The sequence below is a fragment of the Thermobia domestica genome, chromosome 18 (genome assembly GCF_964235325.1).
Source record: "Thermobia domestica chromosome 18, izTheDome1.hap1.1, whole genome shotgun sequence".
Classification (NCBI taxonomy): Eukaryota; Metazoa; Arthropoda; class Insecta; order Zygentoma; family Lepismatidae; genus Thermobia; species Thermobia domestica.
Genome location: NC_137471.1, coordinates 45,672,977 through 45,690,832, shown reverse-complemented (window position 1 = coordinate 45,690,832; position 17,856 = coordinate 45,672,977). Strand labels below are relative to the sequence as shown.

The following is a 17,856-nucleotide window of genomic DNA, read 5'->3' as shown; positions in this document are numbered from 1 at the left end:
CAAAGGTGGACATACCGACTATATGTCGATTAGGTAGGTCAGGGTATCTATTGGTCACGAAAGTCATGAAAAAGTCACGAAATTAGAAAACGGTCATGAAAGTCAAGAGAAAGGAAATTTAGCTTTTGGGTCACTTGAAAATTTTGTTTTATAAAACATCAAAATTCACAACCAAAAATGTCTGTGGTCGGCTTTAGACGCTATCAAATCGCAAGCAAAGCACGCTTCTATCGCATGCATGAAAATTCGGCCCAATTCGCTCTCGTTAATTTTACCAAATTTTATAGTTTGGGAAAGGAAAAGACGCAAAAAAGTCAACGAAATTTCATTTGGGATTTTAGTAGACACCCTGTAGGTGGTCATAATGTTCTGGCTGATCAGTGTGTCATCTTCATCCGACACCTCTCATGAAAGTCAGGGAATTTCCTGCAAAGGTTAGGAAAAGTCAGGGAAATAGATTTCTCCAGATCAGTAGGAACCCTACTTTGTGTCCAAGCTCAATCCCCACCGATCGACGTGGTGAGAAGTGGTTAAAACAAATCTTGTATTTATGGAATGATTTAATTGTTGGAATTAAGGGAATCTATCATAGTTTCCTTCTCTTTAAAAGATTTCGATTATATTTGGTGTCTTTCCGTTGAGCGAAGAAACGATAAATGATTTCTTTATATTTATTTTTACCATTAGAAAAAAAATCTTACTGTATTCCGCAGTCTATAAGACTCACTTTTTTCGATTGAGAATAACTCGGAAAAAAATGCGTCTTACACGCCTTGCAGAGACTTTTATTTCAATAAGTTTTCCCGATTAATGTATTGTTTGTATTGTTTGATGACTTCCTTGCATCCTTATTATGTAGAATGCCACTCCAGCTACGTCCAGTTCGGTCACTCAAAATCCGTAGTTTGGATATAATTGCTCTATATATTCAGTATTTATGCTTTTCTCTGAATGTGAGTGCGTTATCGATTCTACGGTCAGTTAAGCAGTTTACATATATTTTCTTGCTAAAATATCACTTTATATTTAAAAATAATACTAAAAGTGATATGCAGTAAAAGTATTTTTCCTTAAAATTAAATACAAGAAATGATATACATCATACACGCTGGCAAATAACAGCATGTTTAAAATGTTTTATTGCAGAAATAAAGTTATGTTTAAAATGGTTTATTGTGAAAATAGTTGTGCTGCTGTTACCAATAATAATTTTCTGTTTTCAGGTATGGTATAGGCACAATATATTATAAACAAGAACGTTATCAACTTGCGGAGATATATTTCAAGCGAGCCCTTGTGATAAATCCGCAAAGCTCAGTTCTTATGTGTCATATAGGAGTGGTAAGTAAATAATACTAAAAATGATTTTATTATGCCTGTGTATTTATTTTGTGAAAATTTTCAGGAATTCTTCTATTATAGTAGTCGTTTCTTCAATATTGAGGTTTGAACCCACTGTCTTATTATGGTTAAACTTAATCCTATACACTGAAGTTTAATATGTAAGCCACCAACATAGAATCGTTTCTTGTGGCATATTTCCAAATTTTGGTATTTTTAGGGTTTGAAAAATCCACTTGCCTGCTCGCCAATGGGGAGTAAAGTCCGTTCAATCAAAAATGTGTTTTATTCCACGTCATTCTTTTCCTTTATTTGTAAGAGACATAAACAATTAAAAAAATGTACTGATATATTTAATGTCGCAAAATGATTTTTGTTTATTTGAATAAATACTGTGACTGCAAAATGGTCTGGTTAGTAGATTTCTTGGCTGACGAGTACTTGCAAGGAAGATTTTTCAAACCCTGGGTATTTTGAGATCTCAGGACTTCAGTTCTGGACTGGCTGCATTCTTAGGCGGCAGATTTTTACACAGAGAGTATACGGAAGCGTGTGCCAAGCTGTCAAAAGTGTTTACAGGTTCATGCTGACTATGTCGAAGAATAGTTAACGTAAATTCTCGTGTATCAGCCACAATAAATTTCTCCTTTTATCATGTTCTTGTATTTTAAATATTGACCTTTCTATTTTTGTCATGCGTCTCGTATTGACACAAGATGTAGGATAGAAAATAAAGTCTCACATTATTTGTTATAATCTCACAAGTAAAGACTAATTTAGACATCGCAAAAGTAGCAATGATTGCTGATGCATATAGGTGGGAGGATTGAGTATCTTCGATGTAGAATGAAGAATGGTGAGTTCCATCTTAGGGAATAGAGAAGTTTTTAAAGAACTTCCAGTCACTAGATTGATAGAATGAATGTATTTTGTTGGTTGATTGAATTGTTGTTTTGAGTTCAACTTCTCACGATTATCCATTGATGATGATAGTATGGTTGTTACTGGTGGAAAGATGAAAGTGGGAGGAAACCTACGCACAGTGTTTCTCCACCATAAAGTCTACTTGACAGTAGCTGTGATCGAATCAGGGACCTCACGCGCCTAAGGTAAGCCTACCACTGATCTACCGCGACCTCAGGTTGAATTGGGGTTTAGCGTCCCTTTCAGGAGCGAGGATGTATAACACGGGGCATACAACTTAAAAAGGGGTCCGAACCACATGATCTTTTGCCGGAAATTGAACCGCCGTTTCCCCGCTGAAGACACTTGTGCTAACCATATATTTTTTGTGGTTTCGAGTCTAATTAATCTAAGCTTTGACAGAGGTTCAGGTTTTCTTTTCTATACTCGGACGTTTAGTCTTAAAAGCAATTTAAAACTAAATGGTTTTTTTTTTTTTTTTTTTTTTTTTTTTTTTTTTTTTTTTTTTTTTTTTTTTTTTTTTCAAACCTTCGGATCATCTGCAAATTCTCTACCTGTCAGCGACAGCTGGTAGCCTAATATGAACTATTGAGAATTAGCGTGACTGAAAGATTGAGTTATTTTGTGGTAATAAGGAGTTTCGCCTAATGTTTATGAAAGCCGTAACTTAAATATTTTGAAATGGGCATATTAGCGTTACTCAGATTGATATGTCTTTGCTATATAATAAAGATGAGTCTATAATTATGTAGAGATTATGATCAGATATGTGAATATTCGCTAATGTTGATGTTGCCTTTTCACATGAGTAGATATTATTGTTTTTCCATTAGGATAAAATTCTTAAAAGATAGTTAGGTTATCTGCTAGTTTAAGTAAGTCGTGCAATCGTAAAAAGACAAGTAAGGTACGGTAGCAACCAAATTACGTATCTCAAGGTAAACAACTACCACGGTAATTGACTATTTCTCCACAGTAATTTATTCTTCCAGATAACCAAGTACCTAGGCATCCAAAACATGAATCATATTTCCTTCCTGTAGCCGCACTCTCTTCTATACATTATTTTTACATCCAACTTCTTCGATATTTGCATCTGTACTTCGTCCAAATTTATACTACCATAGTTACGGGAAAAAATACCCGAGAATCGTAATACAGAATAAGTCCATCGAATACTATCTATTTAGGATATTGTGACCCTCAGCGTTACAAAACCGCCGTGATGTTTCACGGTTGAGCGGAGCTCAGAATAATCTCTATATATGAAAGAAGTCTGTACATAAGAATAAACTTATTTAAATACACAATTACCTATATTGAATTATTTTAGTATATTCATTATGTACAGTAATTTTATATATATGTACACCGGGTGTATCAAAAGTCTGGAGTCGTAGGTCAACTTCGTTGTGAGTAAAAATACGCTAAAATGGAAAGAGAGGAAAGTTGGTGGAAATAAGTGGTTTTCATTCTAAAATGATAGAATTTTCCCAATCGTACGGGTGGACGCCACACTAGTAGGGCGTCCTATGTTAAATGAGAAAGCAACCTTGTGTGTTCAGTAGTGTTCCTTTGTGCCCTCACCATACCAACAAGACCTTGTAAATGTATTTGAGGTGTTCAAGGTTCCCTTTAAATAACAATGTGTACTTTCACCGTTTCTTGAGTGCCTTTACGTTCCGTTCGAACAGCACGTTGGACTTAAACGTTGTGTTTTCATCTACCATAAAGCGCTATATCAGAGTGGAACCCAACGGTCGGTGCAATTGGAAAAATCCACCGTTTTAGATTGAAAACTATTTATTTCTAATAACTGGAAACTTTCCACTTTTCCGTATCTTGACTTATAACGAAGTTGGCCTATGGTCGCGACTTTTGATATACTCGGTATATATAGATATATGGAGAGGAAAAAAATGGAAAGAATGCAGAAGGCTGAGAACCGTTCAGATGGACGCCATGTTGTACAGTCCGCAGCAAAAAAACCTGCAACATGAGCATGTAAGTTTGTGAAACTACGCCTAACAGCCCAGGGAATCAACCTAACGTCTAAGTTGCACGAATCAGGCCAGGAAAAACCTCGGCGTCCTCAACTGCACATTTATTTTGGAGCAAAAGACTTCGTCGTTACACAATAAACTTACATGCTCATGTTGCAGTTTTTTTGCTGCGGACTGTACACACACACACATAAAATATGTTTTATTAATAACGCTGAAATGGTAATTAGAATGCAGTGATGAAGAACTGTACCATATTTTTAGTTGTGAAATAACACAAAAGTATTCATGGATTTTTTTTTTTTTTTTTTTTTTTTTTAAGTAAGGGATATTAACCTGTCAACTTGTATGGAAGATAGGTCTAAAAACATTTAATAATTGAATTTTATTCTATTTCAGGTACAGCATGCGCTACAGAAAACTGAAAAGGCCCTTCAAACCCTTAATCAAGCTATTTCCAACGATCCTAAGAATCCGTTATGTAAATTCCATCGAGCTTCTATTTATTTTGCTGCTGACCGACATGCAGAGGCCTTAAAGGAATTAGAAGAACTAAAAGAAATTGTACCCAAGGAATCCTTGGTCTATTTTCTAACTGGAAAAGTAAGTTTTCGGTAGATGGTAACTAAATAAATAAAGTCAGTGCTGTTGTGAAATACATCAGAAAGATGTAAATGTAGAAGTGCTTTAGTTCTCTTGGGATTATTGATTGTAAGTACCATGTCATGGTACATTATAAAATTTATTTAAAATATTGAAATATTTCATAGTTTAAAAAAAAAAAAAAAAAACAACCTTATAGAGCAAGGGTTGAAGAATCTATTGGGATTGTTATTGCGCTCGTACGTCATTGTGATGTTAAAAGACTTGAACTGATCTGTTTAAACGACTACAAAAAAGGAGGTTCTCAATTCGACCAGTGTATACGAGGGGTGATCAGGAAGTAAGGTTAGGTTGTAGGAAGTAAGGTTGCAAAGGCTACAGTGAACCGTGTGTACTTATTATTTCATACATCCAATACACCCAACAGATAGTATATATTAGGTTATTTTTCGACATAGGCTCCATATCGGTTGAGACACTTGTTGCATCGTGGGATGAGGTTGATTTCTTGTAACTGTCTTTGCGTGTTTAGCTACGTTGTCACGAAGTGTTTCACCACCTCGTCTGAAGCGAAGGGATGGTCTCCTAGTTGCTCCTTCAAGTGCGGGAACAGGTGAAAATCACTTGGAGAGAGGTAACGTGATTCTCCTGATATTCTGAATCAGTTCCTTTACGCGAGCTATCTTCAAATCTGTTGCTGTCGTACTGGATCGGCTATTGCGCTCCTCGTCGGTGACATTTTCTCTACCAACCGCAAACTTCTTTCGATACCATTCTGCGATATGCTGACAAGATATTACATTCTCTCTTCGTAAACCTCCATTTTCAGCCAGGGTTACACGTTTCGCCCACAGAAATCGATTACCTGGGGAGATTTATTCGCGAGACCAGTTTTCGAAATAAGTTGTCATTTGTGTTTACCTACAACAAGTGCCGTAGGTGCCAGGTGGCTGAAACTCTGCACAGTTGCCAACTCGATGTATTAAAATCACCGCACACTTCGAATTCCTCAGTAATAGACGAAACTCCAGAAATATCGGCCTTGTAATCTTACTTTCTGATCCTTTCCGTATATATAAAATACTATTTTAAGTTATTTGGTTGTTTGAAAGTGTATACTTTCTCAGTATCATGGTGCAGCAACTAGTTTTTCGCTTGCCACGGCTCTGGCCGTTTGCGTTGAACATCTTCCCTCAATCTCTTCAAAACCTCGCAGGAAAACGTCCCATTCATATTCTGACCAGGTGGAACAAACTCCTTATGCACAATTCCTCGAATGTCGAAAAAAAAAAAAAAAAAAATCAGCATCGACTTGATGTTACTGCGAACTCGTAGAGCTTTTTTTCGGCCTTGGAGAGGATGTCGTCTTGCATTGTGATGATTGGTGCTTCGTTTCCGGGTCACAACCATAGACTCAAAATTCGCCACCTGCAATGACTCTGGATAAGAAGTTTGGACACACTCGAACTTTTTGTTGCAGCTCAGTGCACTTTTTTCTTTCTTTCTTTCCTTTTTTTTCTTCTTTTTTTTCGATGCTGAGAAGACTAGGGACAAACTTCGGTGCAATTATTCTCATTCTCAGTTCATCGGAAAGAATTCGTTGACATATACCGTACGACGGTCGAACGTGGCGTACATCGTGAATTATCTACGCGAATCACTTCATGATCATTTCCGGTGTTGTACATGTTTGCAGTCGACTAGAATGTCCAACATCTTCCACATAGTCGAGGCCTTCTTTGAAACGCTCGAACACTCAAAATATTCTTGCTTGACTCAGTATGCTCTCGCCAAATGTCTTTTTCAGCATGCGGTGGGTTTCGGCTGCAGTTTTATTCAACTTGACACAGAACTTGATGTAAATCCGTTGCTCCTTAACATCAGCCATTTGGCAAATTGCAGAAGCTCTGAAACACATTCTGACACGCACAACTACAACTGAATGCGCCAAAGATGACGCAGCTTGGCGGTGCAGTAGCTAATACATGTATGTCGAGACATTGGCGGCGGAATGTCGTACTTAATGATGGGCAATGGGAATATTCCCGGTGGGAAGGAAAATAAAAATTGGGAATATTCCCGGTTTTTTCCCTGGCATATAAATTCCCGGGAAGGAATTTATTTCCATTACTTTATCTTATGAATTATAAGAACCATATGACTAATTACTTTACTTTCATTTATTATGATTTACTTCTAGATTTTAAATAATTTGGAGCTTAAAAAAATTAAAATTCGTTGACTGTACTTTATATAACTAATAATATGATTTTTTAAGTTCCATTTCCATTTGCACTAGAAATTAACAAAGTACTAATTTACAAATGATGAAAAGGATCCAGTTTGTAGTGTAGAAATTATGTAGAAATGGAGATGAAGTACTATTAATATACCCCAAACCACCGTTAATAATTGACGTCGGTCTGTATCCTGTCTCTGACTCGAATTTCTGAAAAGGTACTTGGCCCTTAGATGTGAACTAGCGCATGAAATTTCGAGAAATAGGTAGGAAGAAAAATCGTGTGTGGCAATATTACGTGCAAAATAATAAAGATAAGTCAGTGTCTTGCAAATATTTTGAACATAAATATGTATGCGCAAATGTTGTTATAATGGTGAGACATGTGTCTTCTGGCAGTTACCCAACCTAATTTGTTTATAACATTTAATAATTTAATATATTTATAATATGACTAGTAGAGTCAAGTTTAGAAAATCCACTTACATATAAATTTAAACTGTTTAGCGGTGTAAAAGTATGTAGACTTACTATACCATTTTCCCGCATATTTATTTCCATAGAACATATTGAAGGAAATATACATTTATGCGTACTCTCTAAATATAATAAAATATTAATAAAATAATATAATGCCGTTCAGAATATACATTCTAAAGAATCCTCTAGAGACAACAGTAATAATATACTGTGATAAAAAAAAAAAAAAAAAAAAAAAAGAGTTTAACTGAAATTATAATATAGTAATATAATGTAATTTTCTTTGTGATTGTAGTAAATTCCCGGAAAATTCCCATTTTTGGGAATCTTCCAGGGAATATTCCCGAAAAAATATCTTCCCGTACTGCTATTTGTTTGCTTTGCCTGTTTTTTAAAGCTAGCTCCTCGTATTACAATACAATAACATGAGTACAATATACAAAATTTACTGTTGTACGTTCATTGACATGCGATAACAACCTATCTAATTCATTATTATATAAATAAAAAACAAATTTTTGATAATGTAAAATTCTGTTGTCAGTTTTAAAATTTCAGTCCATAACACTGCAAGTAAATTCAAGTATCATATTTTTCAGAATAGATTGAGGTACTACCGGTCTACCTGGAAAAATACACAATGTTCAGCCTTTTAGTTTGGTAGTTGTGTGATTTTTTTATAGTGATTTTATAGATATGCTTATATCTGAGTAATAAACGGGTTTTCAAAACCGACACAATTTTTTGGGAGGGCAACTTATAGTCAAGTAAATGCGATATTAAACCTTCATTTGCACTTCTAAGGTAGGTTTGTGTGTCAAGTTTCGTATATAATGATCTTTATAGTGTACCTATATCGATATGACTTGGTTTAAAGTGAAGCTTATTTTCTTTGTCGAATGAATGTGAAAGTGTGTGTTCTTACCGAAAATGTTTTGTAGGTTCATAAGAAGTTAGGAAACACCCATTTAGCTCTCATGCACTTCAGTTGGGCAATGGACCTGGACCCAAAAGGAGCGAATAGCCAGATTAAGAAGGCAATTGATCCAGCCATGAGTCGTAGTCAGGCAGAAGAGGATTCTTCTACAGCTCATGCAGGTATGGCCCAAAATTCCAATTCAGTTGAGTAAATGTATAACCAGCTTGGCCAGTCATGGAGCTGTGTTACTCTTTTATACGCATGTATGTAATTTGACGTTGAATTTTTGACCATACACCCGATAGTATTATCAAGATCATGAGAAGTGAAATATATACAAGAATCGTCCCATATTGATTTACACGTCATTTCGCTAGCGTGTAATTACAATTATTACACCGCTATCTGTACGGCAGCTACTCCAGACCTTCTTGAAACCATCTTTTTGGAATATGTTGCACTCATGTCCGGACAGATGCTTGCAGATCCTAATTCCAGCGAAATGATGTTTCCGCAGAAATTTCTTCCGAGTCTTGAACATCGGATGACCAAGTTCCATTTCCGAGAACGTAATTCACCTGTTCTGAATAAGCTGCTTCACTCGCAGAATATTAACTGGTTTTGTCACCGTCATTTCCCTTCCAAAACTCGATCTTTTCTTCGTTGGGGCCTTGTTTCCAGCTACCCACCCAGTTATGAATGGTGTTTGGTTGCTTCCATGTTATTGACACACTCCACCAACTGTCTCTGAACTGTGGTAGTTGTTACACCATTCTTCGACAGAAACCAAATCATCCAGTTCTGATCCTGCTAATCACTGTCCATGCTGTCCGCTCACGTAATGGCAGCCATGACAGAAATGCAGTGATTCACAGGGATTAATGGGTCCCTCGGATGAATCGGAATGGAATTTGCGAATTCCCTGCACGTGAAAATGAAAAATGAAATGGTTTAAGTCCTTCCTTATTTATAAACTATTTAATATTTCTGTAAAGAGGAGACTATCAGGGAAAATAAATAATATCTTAGCAACCAAAAAAAAAAAAAAGTGTAATTTTATTACATCCCTTAGTGTCTTGAGTACATTTCATGTCAAAACCTCCTAATTTTTCTCTCTCTTTACATTCATAGCACAATTTTAACATTAACTTTCGAGTTGGTCACACTTGAGTAGAACATTAAAAATTGCATTTATTTTGGATACATTACTGACACTCTTGATTAAACTTACATTCGTACGTCACTTCTTGGAAAACAACAATTAAACCGTTGGCACTTCTCAACTCATGTCCCATGCGTGATTTGTAGAACTCTGAACAGGAGTAGATAGGAGACACTTAATCATTTCTAGGTGTATCACCTTTAAAAATAACTTCTGAAAACTGTCATTGATACTTCACCGTGTGGCTGTAACCGCATATTCTGCACTCCCAGGATCCGAGTTCTTGAATGTGAAAGGTATGGTCATACGTGTTACACTGAATAGTGACCGGTACTCGTGACTGTGATACTGAAAACTTCAGACCGTGCCAGTGTGAAAATAAGTGAAATCGAAATGATTTTGTTACGAGGAATATTAGTGTAGTACGTTAAGTACACCTTGTCTCGAAAAGGTTGAGCACATTCTTTATTGCTGTTTCGAGGCAAAAATTTTCTAAGTTCAACTTCGGGTATCTTCGGAAAAAGTAAACCAGGTTCGAACCTTGGAGCCAACCTCTGCAATCGGGAAAAAGTTTGCAGATGTGTTTTTCTTCTTTTATATATAATAAGACTTGTTACCAAGTGTAGAAAAAAAAAGCAACATTGATTGAAATACTGAATGATACAATATTTCGAAACCTTGTGTTAATGTCAGCACAAGCTTGTTTGTTTTTTAGCTCTCCATACGTAATGGAACATTTCGCTCAGTCTGCATGGGCCTGCCTTTTTCTTCGGTTTGTATTCACCTGATGACATCCGCTTCCTCATCTTTCCTGGAATCCACTTTCCTGTTCTAAAATTTACATTGCAAGTAGTGTGGTACACTTCGTCTTTTGCAAACAAATTGGCATATTCAATACAACTTTTTACAGTCACGGCCCAATCATCATTGCGTTCTTCACATAATTTCAATATTGTTTCTTGAAAAGCATTGGCTTTTAGTGGAATTAGACAGTGATCCTTCTACTTACCGTCATATCTATCAGGCTCACCACAAAACAAACAGTTAAGAGCAAAATGAAATGCTGACGAATTTGAACACAGAATACTTGCACATGTCTCTTCATCGAACGGTATTCTATATTACATATCCGTCTTGATTTGACTGAAATTCACATACTTCACACTGTTGTTATCAGAGTTACAACAAAATGTAAGAGGGAAAATTATCTCCAAGTATGTTATCATGGGTTTAGAAGTAAATGTAGAGAAAACTAAATACATGGAAGTGCGTCGGGACCGTAATACGGCAAATTGTGGAGGCGTTAAAATATTAAATAATGCTTTTGATAAAGTGGATACTTTCAAATATTTAGGATCAATATTAACAGACGAAAATCATATTCACGAAGAAATTAAATGTCGACTAAAAGCAGGGAATTCGTGTTACTACTCGGTTCAAAATCTCTTGTCGTCGCGAATTCTGTCGAGGAATTTGAAGCTTAAAATATATAAAACGATAATCATGCCTGTTGTTCTGTATGGTTGCGAAACATGGTCGCTTACTCTGAGGGAAGAACATAGACTGAAAGTGTTTGAGAACAGGATCCTGAGAAGAATATTCGGACCCAAGAGGAACGAGAATGGGGAATGGCGGAAGCTTCATAACGAGGAACTACATAGTTTATACGGTTTACCCAACATTGTTAGGGTCGTCAAGTCTAGGAGGCTTAGGTGGGCAGGTCATGTAGCTAGAATGGAAGAGAGTAGAAACGCTTTCAAAGTCTTGACTGGTAGACCCATAGGAAAACGACCACTAGGAAGACCTAGGCGCAGATGGGAGGATAATATTAAGATGGATCTCGCAGAGATAGGAATACAAAGTAGAAACTGGATGCAATTAGCTAAGGATAGAAGTCAGTGGAGAGCTTTTGTGAACGCGGCACTGAACCTCCGGGTTCCATAGGCCATAGAGTTAGTTAGTATGTTATCAATCTAAACTGAAGGAATTTTTTAAATCGGACGAGCCGTTTAGGCTATACACTCTTTATACGCCCAATGTTAAAATGGAACGTTGACATTTAACAGAACCCACAACATAAGTGAATAAAGTTACTGTCTTTTACGTTGTGTCGATGGCCAGCCCCCATTTCAAACATGCATCCATTCATCATACTCTTACAAAATTGATCCACCTCCCGGTAAATAGCAACCGGCTCATTTAACATGGGCGCATAAAGAATGTACAGCACAAACGGCTAATCCGATTTAAAAACTTCATTCACTTTAGATTGAAAACATCATATTTGGAGACGGTTTACCCTCTTATATTTTGTTGTAACTCTGATAATAACAGTTACCCTATATCAGGGAACTTTTGAGACATCCTGGATATTAGAGATATGTTGAATGCCTCATTCGGAAGGACACATAATGGTGAACAACTTTTATTATGAATGTTAAGCCTGTAATTTTGTTACAAAGTCACATAATTACTCCGTTTGTTATTATGTCTGTCGTAAATGACCACCAACGGCGGCCATATTGGATTTAACGACCTTCCAAACTGAATATTCTTGAGGACTTTTTCGGGTTTGCTTAGAATGTGTTCAGCATCATTTTGGCGTATCTTTCATTTCTATTGCAATTTGTTCAAGCTAAAGTGTCTTTTTTACGTATGTCGACTGGACTATAGTAGAAAGGAACATAACGCTTATAGATACAACAGATGGCAGGACTTCTACGTATGTAAATGTCAGAGACCTTGTTTGGTACCTAAAAATAGACAGTGTGAAACTCTATGCTTATCCATCTTGTAGAATGAAAGTGGTTAAATACGTTTCAAATTTGAAGTTCGATTATAAGATTTCTTCATCTTGCTTAATAACTCCTTGGTTTATACTTCTACGTAAGATAACAAAGAACAAAGTCAACTTACTTTCTTTTACTGAACTAACATTCAGTAAACGTCCATGAACTGCGAATCATTCAATAAATTGATGATGTAGTATCCGTCGACATTTTAAACTTTATTTTCATTTTATTTATTTATTTATTTATTTATTTTTGTTTTGTTTTGTTTAGATGCACTGAAAAAGAGGTAAAGAACCGTTCGCTGATTTTGTGTATTTTGAATGTTTTAAGGCTTAGAGTCTTAGCTAACTTTAAAATTGTTTTGGAGTTTTGACTTGGACTAATCTTGGTTTACGTCTATAATATATACTGGCTTTGAAAATTGCATCACCTGGAAAGAATGACCCGAATGACAATACCTGATTAAGTTCGCAGAGAGATTGCGGACACGTAGGTCCAGCAGCGACCCCTCTTGTGTTAGCGCTACGCAATCTGTTGAAGTAGTTATACCACGCTCAGTGAATAAAACGTCATCAAACGAAGTGTAAACGTGAAAGCAAATATCAGTATGCCTCGCTGACGTCAAAGAGTGGAAGAGTGGAGCATGTGAGTGAGTTCAGACGGGGCAAAATGATTGGCCTATGGAAATGGGTATATTATACCGTGACATTTTGGCTCGGAACAGGGCATGGTGCTACGATCTTGATGCTTGTGTGTAAACTGGACAAGAGGATTGTACAAACGACGAGTATGTATTGGTCCGCACATTGCGACCACAGCATTGGATGGCTGCCATTTTGTGTGCATGGCTGAAACGGACTATTCAGCTTTATCCACGTGCTGGCTTGATACTTAAGCGCTGGAACTGATATGGACTTACATGCATCGACGGTTCGATGCTATGCTGTAGGCTGGATTGGTGACACGTTTGTCATTGCGTCGGCTGGCAGTGATTAGCAAACACAAACGCCTCAGACTGCATTGGGCACATGAACGTAGTCGCTGGCGTTGTGAGTAGAAAATGTAGGATAGGTTCCCGCCAGCGAATGCGTTCATGTGCCCATTGAACTCTGAAGTGTTTCTGGTTTGCTAGTCAGTGGTAGCTGACGTAATAACAAATGTACTACCAGTCCAGCCTGCACCAGATAGGCGACGCACACAAAATCCACACCTGTTCCAATGCCCTAGCCTTCAAGGCAACACCGTGTATGAGGCTTCAAGATCCATTACGTACAAACAAGATGGCGGCCATCACATGTGGTCGCATTGCGTGGTCTCGTAACTGCGTAGAACCCTCTTCTCTCCACTGTTTTCCGCACATGCATCCAGGTCGTAGCAGCATGCTCTGTGCGATCCGAAATGTCGCGATATGACATACCAATTTCTCAGAGGCCAATCTCTTACATGTTGATATTCCGCTCTTTGACGTCAATGAGGCTTTCTGGAATTTGCTTTTACATTACCACTTTGTTAGATGGCTTTTCACAGACTGAGCGTGGCGTAACAGTAGGGTGCAACTCTAAAACAAGAGGGGACGCTGTTAGACCTACGTGTCCGCTATCTCTTCGCAAACTTAATCACTTATTGCTGATACATTATTGTACTCATCCTTTAAGTTCAGCTATTCGGGCTATCCTTTCTGGGCCTACAATTTTCTCAAATGGCAGTGTAATAATTGCCCAATAAATAATTTTTTTACAGAAATCTTACTCAGGGGCTTTTTCTCAAAACATTAACAACAAATTTATTGCATCACATTGTATCCGTTGTTCAGGTAAAGCGGAATTTTTACAAATTAGACAATCAGGGAATTCTGGAAAAGTCAGGGATTTTTTTTAAGAAATGCCCCGTTTTTTGTTTTGTTTCCGTTTTGCTTATTTGTTGAGATAAGTTGACAAGTCAAACTTACGTAAACTTGAATATGTCATAAATTATTTGAAATTCTTTGATTAGTTTACATATGTTTGTTTATCCACCAAGCCCTTACTTAGTTATTACGGGCTTATTCATTAGTTGGCATTTATCTTCATAGATAACCGCGAATCAGGGAAAATGGGTGGTCTGGCACCTGGAAATCAGGGAGAAGTCAGGAAAAAAAGACAATATTTTGTAAGAACCCTGTATAGAAGAATAAAAACAAAAAGAAAAAATTACAGAACCATTGTTATGAAACTTTTCTTGATGCTCCAGTCTTTCTCGTGTGAATCATTCAGTAGATTTTCTATTCCTTATTGACCTGTCATAAGTATCCACAAACTACTTAATTTTTAATTTTTTCACGTACAATCATCTGGCATACTTTTAGTAGTTATTTTATACAAAGTACTATAATTTCTGGAATTCTAATACAATAATTTCTGGTAGTTCCTACTGAAAATTTCGGGAATTACGATATGACAGACTTAATACCAAGATAAGTCTAAGTTCATACTTGTAATCATATATCAGTTCCGTAGCTTGTATTTGAGTTCGTTGTGAATGTCTTAAATCTATTTTTAGGTGATGACTGCCCCAGTGAAGGATGCTCTGCCCCGGTTCAAGAGTCGTCGTCACAGGAGGGAGTTGAATTTCCTGAAATTCCAGAATTACACGCAATAGAAAGTGACGAGAGTTTATAATAATAGGTTAGAATTAGGCAAAAGTAAGACAATTCCGACAGATATAAGTATACATGTGATTGACGCTAAGACAAGAACTGAAAGTATAATATAATATAATGATGAACCCTCTTCCAGTACTTTGTATTGTTTTATATAGTAGAATCGAGAAATAAAATAAGTTTTTTGGTTGTAATGTTTTTTCTGAACGAAGCAGCACAATTGAGAAAGCAAAGAGACTCGTGGTACGAATAAGACTATAGATCTAGAGAAAAAGAAAATTTTTCCACGTGAAGTTGACTATCGTTGGATGTGTTTCTTTATGCATAAATGCCTTTACACTACTACATGGTATTCCAAAAGTTTCTGTCGATGTTGCTATTATACAGGATGTTCGGAAACAACACCAAAGAACTTTGGGAATTAATTCTCACATGGAAACATGCAAAAACTAAATAGTCCAACATGGGTGCACAAATATGTCATTTCGGAGTTACATCCCGTCTAAAATTAGTCGGAACGATATGAAAAGGATCCTAACTTGAGAACGAAATCTCAGATGGAGGTCAAGTAAAAGAACATAATAAGTTATTTTAAGCGTAGATACCATTACAGCATCAGTTGATATGGAATATGTGGCGGTTTTCAGTTTCTAGAAGATCTCGTGAATTTCCTTCTGTGCTTCAAGGCTAACTGTGACCGCCCGTGTTACATATCCACTGGTCCGTTAATGGAGTGCAGGCTTAAAATAAACACCACGTTCTTTTACTTACTCTTGATCCGACATTTTGTTTTCGAGTTGTGATCCCTTATTTATCGTTCCGAAATTTTCGACGACCTATATTTCCGAAATGAAGTATTTGTGCACCCATGTTAGCCTGCATTTGTTTGATTTTATTTAATTCATGTTTTCGTATGAAGATTAATTTCCCAAAGATATTTTGTGTTTCCGAAGTCACTGTATAATTAAACACTTAACTTGATGATAGTATCAATCCGATGAACATGAAGGAAGGGTGTATGGGCTTTTGGAATACACTGTAAGTTGTATGAATGAGATTAGAGTGTATGAAGTTTGAATATATATGTATATGTGTGTATGTGCGTGTAAATGTGGTAAGAATATCTTTAGCATGTCTGCCATTGCCCGTTGTTTTTTATGTTCCATATATTCAATGAATCAATTCAGATGAGAAGTGTTGGTGCTATATATATATAATTTAGATTGCCTTTGTTGCATAATACAAACTATATATATTTTCTTGCTCTCATCAAGTCAGTGAGTGAATCATAAGATATATATATATTTTTGTTTTGTTTTTAATTTTAAATTTATAGGACTGCGATTATTCAGTGATAATGAAGTGTTCATATCTGTATAAATTTAAATTAGCATCAGTCTTAACTCGTGTATGAGTGAAAGAAGTGTAATGTTTGTCCTATTTCCTGACTTTTTTAAAAAAAAAAAAAATAATTTCCTTTCTTTTGTGTCTAAGAGCCAACAGATAACAATTGTGCTCAGTATTACCATGTCGTGTAGAGATTTTGTGCCAGAAATTCTGTTGAGTGCTGCTCAGGGGCTTAATTATAATGATACGAAGTTTTTGTTAAAACAAATATATATTATACAGAGACAGACGGAGATTAGGATGGATGTGCAATTGTGATTTGAAACGACAAACGATAGAGACGGTTTGAATGTTGTATTATTAGATCGGGACTGAGGTTTGATTTATATATATATATATAAAAACAGAAATATCTACTCGCTGTGTAACCAACTTCCCCGGCAGGTAGTCGGCTTTTGACAATTATTTTACCTGCAAGAACTTATGTACATAATATATATATAAAAATAATATTATTATTATATATAGTTGTGAATTCTATGTATGTTCAGAGAATGTTTTTTTTTTCGTGTATATGTGCGTATGTAGTATTTTTTGTACTGCTGCTCAGATGTGTGCAACGATGCGTCCATAGTTGCGTGGATGCGTTAAATGAGAGCGTGATTTGAGGTTGTGTCTATGTATTCCAGTACTCGCTTCTTGTATGTTGATCTGCGAGGTTACGAAGTAAATGATAATGTAAAAATGCATTTTTGGTGGTGTACAAAGAAAAAAGAATTCTACAGTTTAACAAAGTTTTTATTATTATTATCATATTACGCTGAACCTATACACTATTTGATTTGAAGAAAGAAAAAAAGTTTGATTATAATGTCAACAGAATAAACGATATATGGACAAATTCGAATCTTATTCCGTTTTCCATCATTTTCTTCAACTTACGCTTTGTGTGCCTCCAGGGATTTTTCGATAATTCTTACATGTAATTTTCTTTGAATTTTTCATCATAATTGTCTCCCATTACAGTAGTTCGTTAACATCGATCCAGACACTGTGCGTTTATTGCTACAAAATTATATATTTTTGTCGAATCATAAGCTTAAAGCAGAAAGTATAGTTTTCTGTATACTGGGGTGAGTCAAAAATTATCCGCAGTTTTGACATAACTCTTCTTGTACTGACCTCTGTTCTCGTTTATTTTATTGTTATGCTGTTGTGGTCAGCAGTAATCCGATTTTTGTGGTCGGAAGGTGTATCAGGTGCCGCAGTCCACAAAGACTTTCGGCTTAATACGAGAACAGTGTCTTGCCCCAACGGAGTGTCTACGAATGGATTGAAAAACTCAAAAGTGGTCGCACAAGTGTTAACGCACGAGGAAGGAGCCGGACGACCATCTACGGCCACAAAT

The 17,856-nt window shown here is 36.3% G+C and overlaps 1 protein-coding gene across 4 annotated transcripts in view; it reads left to right on the top strand.

Annotated features, from left to right (window-relative positions):
• The window catches only part of Cdc27 (cell division cycle protein 27), an 85,280-nt gene extending 68,038 nt beyond the window's left edge, over positions 1-17,242 (top strand). For all 4 annotated transcript variants that reach the window (XM_081746981.1, XM_081746979.1, XM_081746980.1 and 1 more), the window contains 4 exons: positions 1,224-1,341; positions 4,668-4,871; positions 8,532-8,688; positions 15,002-17,242. In XM_081746981.1, coding sequence (XP_081603107.1) covers positions 1,224-1,341; positions 4,668-4,871; positions 8,532-8,688; positions 15,002-15,120 — 598 coding nt within the window. In that variant the 3' untranslated portion in view covers positions 15,121-17,242. The remainder of the gene's footprint in view (positions 1-1,223; positions 1,342-4,667; positions 4,872-8,531; positions 8,689-15,001) is intronic.
• The last annotated feature ends 614 nt before the right edge of the window (positions 17,243-17,856 follow it).